Source organism: Anneissia japonica, unplaced genomic scaffold (genome assembly GCF_011630105.1).
Source record: "Anneissia japonica isolate Jap-2015-1 unplaced genomic scaffold, ASM1163010v1 scaffold288140_len288450_cov173, whole genome shotgun sequence".
NCBI classification, from domain to species: Eukaryota; Metazoa; Echinodermata; class Crinoidea; order Comatulida; family Comatulidae; genus Anneissia; species Anneissia japonica.
In genome coordinates, this window is record NW_022730127.1 from 229,369 (window position 1) to 236,709 (window position 7,341).

General features: G+C 36.4%; 1 protein-coding gene across 1 annotated transcript in view; it reads left to right on the forward strand.

Annotated features, from left to right (window-relative positions):
• The window catches only part of LOC117114776, a 60,238-nt gene that overhangs the window by 34,885 nt on the left and 18,012 nt on the right, over positions 1 to 7,341 (forward strand). The window contains exons 12-19 of the mRNA XM_033258464.1: positions 3 to 209; positions 1,655 to 1,822; positions 2,548 to 2,826; positions 3,394 to 3,604; positions 4,077 to 4,461; positions 4,545 to 4,754; positions 5,443 to 5,587; positions 7,294 to 7,298. Coding sequence (XP_033114355.1) covers positions 3 to 209; positions 1,655 to 1,822; positions 2,548 to 2,826; positions 3,394 to 3,604; positions 4,077 to 4,461; positions 4,545 to 4,754; positions 5,443 to 5,587; positions 7,294 to 7,298 — 1,610 coding nt within the window. The remainder of the gene's footprint in view (positions 1 to 2; positions 210 to 1,654; positions 1,823 to 2,547; positions 2,827 to 3,393; positions 3,605 to 4,076; positions 4,462 to 4,544; positions 4,755 to 5,442; positions 5,588 to 7,293; positions 7,299 to 7,341) is intronic.

Sequence of the window (7,341 nt, forward strand, 5' to 3'; positions counted from 1 at the left end):
AGATGTGTATATGGAAGGAAGAGTCATCTCAGACACGATTATGTCCTTCAGGGTTACGCTTAAGAAATACACCTCCATGACTTTCATCGTGCAACCGTCATTTGACGGACGCGCACCTCTACCTGGCGGCGATGACGGCGTAGATGGCTTCACAGTGACTGTTTTTTCCGAGGGCCCAAGACTCGAACGTGCAAAAGTACAGAATGATGGTATGCTTATACACGCTCAGATAATTATGCTAACATAAGCCACGGATTCAACCTCTGTTGAAAAAATATTGAAAATGACTGCTTGAAACTAAGTTGCTCATTTTAAATGGTCCACTTTATCAACTTTCCCTGCAAAAATTCCTAAATTGACTGCCCGCCAGTTTAGGCCTTTGGGTAGGGGAATGTCTCACTTGAAGGAACCCACTGGAAACAAGTCTTAGAATAGTGGGTTATCCTTGGTGCGATTCACACCGAAATACTTCTATCCTTATCCCCAAGCGGCTTGAAGCAAAAACATGGCCGGCCAAACCGGAGGCGGGGGAGGGGGTGGGAGACCCAGACTCGGGCCCCCAACTTTTTGGCAGAAATTATATAATGTCTATGGAGATTTTTGTATGATCGGAAAGAAATGCAAGAAAAGAAAGTGGGAAGAAGGACGAGAAGGAGGGAAAAGAGAGTGTTATCCAGTCAACGACTGAGTTACATTTTCTCACAATTCACATTGGCGGATCCGGGGAGGGTCCCTTTCAAGTGGAAACATCTTTACAAGACAAACATACACATAAAATAGGCCCACTTCAAAAAAAGTAAAATAAAATTTTAAAAACTTAATTCTAGACCTTCCTTTTCCGGACCCGTATTGAGCTGATTTTTTTTTTTTTTTTTTTTTTTTTTTACAATAAGAAAATAATAAGTCGGGAAAGCTCATTTCCCGCCATCTAGGATTTAAAATTCTCTCTGTGGAGGACCCCGACGCCCTTTTATTTTTGGGATTCATCGATCCATGGAAAGAAGAATCCTATGCAACGTATACATACTGGTACAAACACAATAGGCCTATTTACTGTAAGGATGAGAAAAAATTACCTGACCGTTTTCAAGGAGGAAAAACCTTGAATTTTGAAGAACTTAAAAGTCATCAAACGATACTTCAGAAGTCGGGAAAGCTAATTTCCCGCCATTTAGAAATCAACATTTCAACATAAGAACTCGAACTCGCCTTTCTCTTTTATTTCATTGATTCATGGAATCGTTTTCAAGAGGGGAAAAACCTTCAATTTTGGAGAACTTAAAAGTCATTAAAAGACACCTCAGAAGACGGGAAAACTCATTTCTCCCATCTAGGAATCAAAATTTTCCCTGACCCCTTCTTTCCTTTTGGGATTTATCGATTCATGTAAAAAGGATACGTATGCAATTACTCAATTTTTTTTATGTATGTATACACATAGAAGGCCTGTTCACTGTAATAAGAATTAGAAAAATTGACTTGACCGTTTTTAAGAGGGAAAAACCTTAAATTTTGAAGAACTGTGGCCACCCCAACTTTGAAAAACTTTCCGCCATCCTTGAAAAAAAAAAGACTTGTCTAAACTATCTTGTTCATTCTCCGGCGATCAGTTGCCCTCTCCAATAATTGATTATAAAGTACCTTCATTTTATAGGAGGTGGTGTTAAAGTTAAGTTCAACCGAAACGTAAACACTGATGAATTGCAGACATGTGACGCAATATTTGCGAATGCCGAGAGGCTTGGAGGTGGGGCTGAGTGTGAATGGAAAAGCCAAAGGTCGCTGGTTGTAACATTCGGAGAGAATTCTGAACTTGGTGCTGGTAAGTTTGACTTCCTTTCCGTTCATAACGCCGTACGGCGGCCCAGTGGACACGAAATGCAGGAGCGGACTTAGAGATGTCCGAATGGGAGGAGGGGCGCAAGTGGGGCCGATCTAGACAACACTACCCTATGGGTTCGGGTGCATGCCCCCGCGAAACTTTTGTTTTCTATAACCTCTAAGGCGGTTTGGGCGATCAATTATTTCTTGTCCCCGATACACCGAAAGCTCTCGCGGCAGCAAATGTTATAGAAAATATACTTTACGTTACTTATTGTCGGTAATCATGTATTTTTATTTGTTATTAATTTAAAATAATATAAAAATATTAGATGATTTATTGTTAATTCCCATTATCACAGAAGTTACAATTTGTAGACATAATTATTTACCGATTTGGTTGATGTTATAACTTATTATCTAGGTCCTACAGTAAGCCTACCAATCACAAGCAGTGCATTTTTGAAAGCAATAACAATAACGATAGTATAATATAAATAGCTCTCGGCATTCTCTAGTGCAAAAGCACTAATCAGGCCTATGTCCGAACAGCCCTCTCCATTCAAATTTAGCCTAATAAATGGAAGGTAGTATTTAATGAAATATGAATGAATATTTTAAAGCTAAATGAATGTGTAAATTCAGGAGACTGTAATGATTAACGAAAAGTAAAAAAAAAAAAAAAAAAAAAAAAATAGGCCCTATGCATTATGTTTTGTCGTATAGGTGATTCACTGAGGGTTAATCCGGGTGCGATTGGCGGTTTTAAGCAGAAACATTCAAGAACATCAGAGGACGACGAAATATCGATTGAAGGCCCACAAAACGCACAAGCACCCGTTGCTATCTGCGAAGTGCCAAGCGAGATCTCGTCATGTGGCAATCTCCAAGTGCGTGGAGAAAAGTCACGTGGGGGTGGTAAACGTGGACTGAAACGTCAATGGAACATCACAAAAAATGGAGAAGTGGATACAAGTTTACAAAGGCAACTTGATGGTTTTAACCGTAAGTAATTTCAAAAACAATTGAACAAATACCGGTCACAAGTTACTCGGGGCTTGAGTCAGTAATATCATAACTTTGGCGCGTTGAATCACGGATAAAGTAATCGAACTTTACTTTTATGCTAGACTTAAATTATGGCCTACAGTAAATCAATCACGAAGAGCCCTTTATTATTATTATTATTATTATTATTATTATTATTATTATTATTATTATTAATGTGTATTTATATAGAACATATCTAAATCTCTATACGCTTAACAATTCCAAATTAATCATTATTTATTTTATCATTTAAATGTTAATAAATAAAAGGTTAATAATTCAAAGCAATTGCGAGTAGAGTGTTGGACTGTGAACCAATGTAGCGTCTGTATTGATGGTTTACCGTGATGTAGTTACCCTAATTGTTCGGAATGTCTCTCAATTCCGAGTCTTCATTCTAGTTTTGAATGATGTTTCCGCTTTTAGAGTGCCTGTGCTCGCCCTAGAACTCCCGAGTTTGGGGTTTCTGCGCGCGTAATACACGAAGTACGATACAAACACTTTCAAATCTGTGTCTTCTAGGTGGCGATGATGGCTGGGGTCGTAAATCCTTTGAACTTGACGGGAGTGTGATTGAGCCCAATGTTGAATATGAATTAACTCTAAGTGTGGAAAATTCCCTGGGCATTCGCCACAACGTGTCGCGGAGGTTCCGGAAGGCGAGCATACCTAAGCCAACTGTAACAATTAGGGTGAAAAATGGTGATGCTGAAGCGGCCCGAGTGTCTAAATCGTAAGTAAATCGATAATAAAACGTAACGTTAAATAGGCCTGTAAATAGTATTTGCATATTTTATGAAATAAGGCGTAACAACGCTTAAAACATGTGTAATTAATGCATATAGTAGGCCTATACTGGATGCACTGTAGAAAAATTACAGTAACCTAAATTTCAGTATCAAACCTAGTGAAAACATACAAGAAAATTTATTCACCATACCGCCACATTTACTTGTAGGCCTATGGATGAAGCAATACCGTAACCATTATATCCCTCTAGCTTTAATCTCTTAAAACAATATCTGAGATAAGTGCTTTATTATCAGACAAACTTGACCTTTTAACTTAATGATGTTTTCTATTGGTATTTTAAAGTTGAATACAGACCTATTTCAGGCGCCTCTTACAGATGTCCTGGAGTACTAAACACTAGCAAAATGCTGTATACTTCCTTAATTTATAATTTTCAATGTTGATCGTTTTAGGCTAACCCTTTCTGCTCAAGTTGAATATCAAGAAGGGTGTTTCGACGTTGGACAAACCAACTTTGAATGGAGTTGGAACAATCAGGACGCCAATATCGATGACAAAAACCGATTTTCCAGAAAGCTACTGATCCCTGCGAAGAGTCTTCCTGGTGGAAAGATCATCCGATTCACAGTGAATGTTTCCAGGGAAGGGGACACATCAACCTATGCAACGGATTTTATTGACATTCGTGCGGTCAACACAGACCTGAAGGCCATCATTTGGGGGAGTAAAAGCCGTCAGATTGGCTGCAGAAGTGGTCTGGTAGAACTAGATGGAAGCAGATCTCAAGATCCAGACGAAGATGCCCACGAAATGTCATACGATTGGACTTGTGAGCAGGTAGGAAACTACATTTATGTTCATTTTCCAAAATAATTATTCAATTTATTTGACAAAATTGTAATGATTGGTTATATTTGCAGATTACAGATAACCTACCGTGCTACTCATATCGAGACGAAGATGAAGAAGGGGTTAAGTTTGCATCGCAAAGGGACAATCGTACATTGAAGTTCAATTCAGATCAGATGGAACCAGATAAGGAGTACCTCTTCACACTTCAAGTTCAGAAGGGTGAAAGGTTTGCTAGAACTGAAGCTACCATAAGCTGCTCTGAAGAGGAGCCAATAGAGGTAAACAGAAGGTGTGTCACCAAGCAAATTTGGTATGACGATACGCCTCCACAAGTGATAAATAAAGATATTTATCTAGACCCAGTGGCGTATCTAAAAGCCTTGAAATTGGGAGGGGTGACGGGGGTGCGAAGGTGAAGTGGGTGGGGGGGGGGCGGCTCGATGATCAGTTGAAGGGCGCTAATTCGCACAATATGGTGATTTTAGGTGATTTTTAACTACTTGACCGTGATTTTTTGGGGCGACTGGGGTGGCGAGAGTAATTTTTTAGGGGGTTGGGCGTGCGCCTCCGCGCTCTCCCCTAGACACGCCACTGTCTAAAACCTATCTTCAGTCTTGGTTGGGTAAATTTTATTTTCACTCTCACAAAGATTTCTTTTTTAATGCAAAATTTATATTTACGTGTAGAATACGGTTCAGAGTTATCTCTTTAATGTTTCATGAATTATTTATTTGGAGATCCTACCTTAACTATTTAGCCGATGTGTTTGTAAAATATTTCTCCTCCAAACAAAGTTTCAATGGTCATGTTGTTGAGGGTGCCAACAAAGACAACACAGTCCGTCTGGGTTCGAATCCCGATCGAGGCATAATTTTTCACTCTACAAAATTTCTAGGGGTTTTTGTTTTAACGCTCACTATATAAAATATAATTATATTATATAAACACGCCTATTTCTTGTTTTAGATTGAATTGTCAACGAACAATGATGAGGGACTGTACAACAGCGACGATGAAATTGATGTTAAGGCCAAAATCCGAAGTAATTTAGAGGTTACCAACTTCACATGGGTGACTGATATCTCGCAGAATGACTTAGCGGAAGAAGATGGTGAGCCACAAATAATATACTGTACAGATTAAGATATCACGTATTATAAATATAAAACCAAGGACTTATAACTGTTACCAGGATAAGAAGCGTCTAACTTGAATTAACCTTATAATCCATTCAATCTCCGAAAAAAGGGGTCAACCCGGAAAAAATTGCAACAGTAATGAAAATAACTGTTTTCAATTCAGAATTTAATGAGGAATAACATAACAAAAATCTAGGAAAGTCTAATTTGTCGAAGGGATAAAATTTTACCATAAATTGCAAAGTTTACACGTTTTCACACGATTCATTTTAAATATATACGGTGTCATACGAAAGCTATAGAAAATATATATCGATTGATGTATATGATGACACATTATATTGATTTTGTAACCTGGAAATTACCAAAAAAAAAAAATCAAAAACGAAAACAAAAACAAAAACAAAAATAACCCGAATTTTTTTATGACTTTTTTTCGCTATATTTTATTATACATGAAATATTAAATAGGAAAAATACTAAGCTAACAACCTTTTCGCCTGACACTTTCTCAAAAACTAACCACATACACAATAAAACACCTATACAAATTTCAGACATTATCCACTAATATGTCAAAGGTCATCTCTTGCAAAAATAGCAAATTTTACACTTTTCACCTTAAAATGGTATTTTGAAGCTAGTACATTACTAGAAGATTCGATTTGAATATATTTGGTACCATACAAATGCTATTACAATTATCTATCAAATGATGTGTAATGTAAGATGACACATTATGTTAAGTTTTGACCCAAAAAGTACCAAAAAACGTATTTTTATGTCTTTTTTGGCTAAATAACAAAATACATGTTTTATGAATATATTAAGCCAAACAATTTTTTGTGTATTCCTTTCCCAAAAACTGGTGAATTCTCATGACCAGGACTTGGCTCACCTGGAATGGGCTGTTATCACACTGAATTTTAGATTTTATTGCCAAAAATTTTTTTTCCAAAAAAATGACAAATTATACATGTTTTTACTCCAAAATCTTATTTTGAAGCTAGTCCGTCACTGGAAGACCTAATTTAAATAAATTTGGTGTCATACTAAAGCTATTAAAATTATCTACCACATGATGTATAGGATGACACATTATATTAATATTGCGACCACAAAATTATAAAAAAAAAAATTTATTTGTTAAAACTTTCTTCGCTAATATTAACAATACATATTTTCTTAAGTAAATACGAAAAATAATAGGCTAATAACCTTTTCACCTGATAATTTCTCAAAAACTGACCACATACAAAATAAAACACCTGTAAAGAAATTCAGACTTTATCCATTTTGTATTTTGGAGTTAGAGTATGTCAAAGGTTATCACCCACAAAAATGGCAAATTTTACACTTTTTTTTACACCAAAATGGTATTTTGAAGTTAGTACGTTACTAATCTATTTAAATATGTTTAGTATCATAAGAAAGAATTTAAACTGATCTATCAAATGCTGTGTTTTATAATATTATATTAATGTTGTGACCCAAAAAGGAACAAACTTAAATTTTTGGCTAAACTATATAACACTTGTTTTATTAATGAATACTAAGCTAACAACTTTTTCGTCTGATACTCTATTCTTCCAGTCCTTAGCTGAAACGGAGTGGGCAGTTTTGGATTTAAATGCCAAATTTGACCAAAAAATTGCAATTTAACACGTTTTTACCCCAGAAATGGTATTTCGAAGCTAGTCCGTCACTTGAAGTTTCAATTTCAATA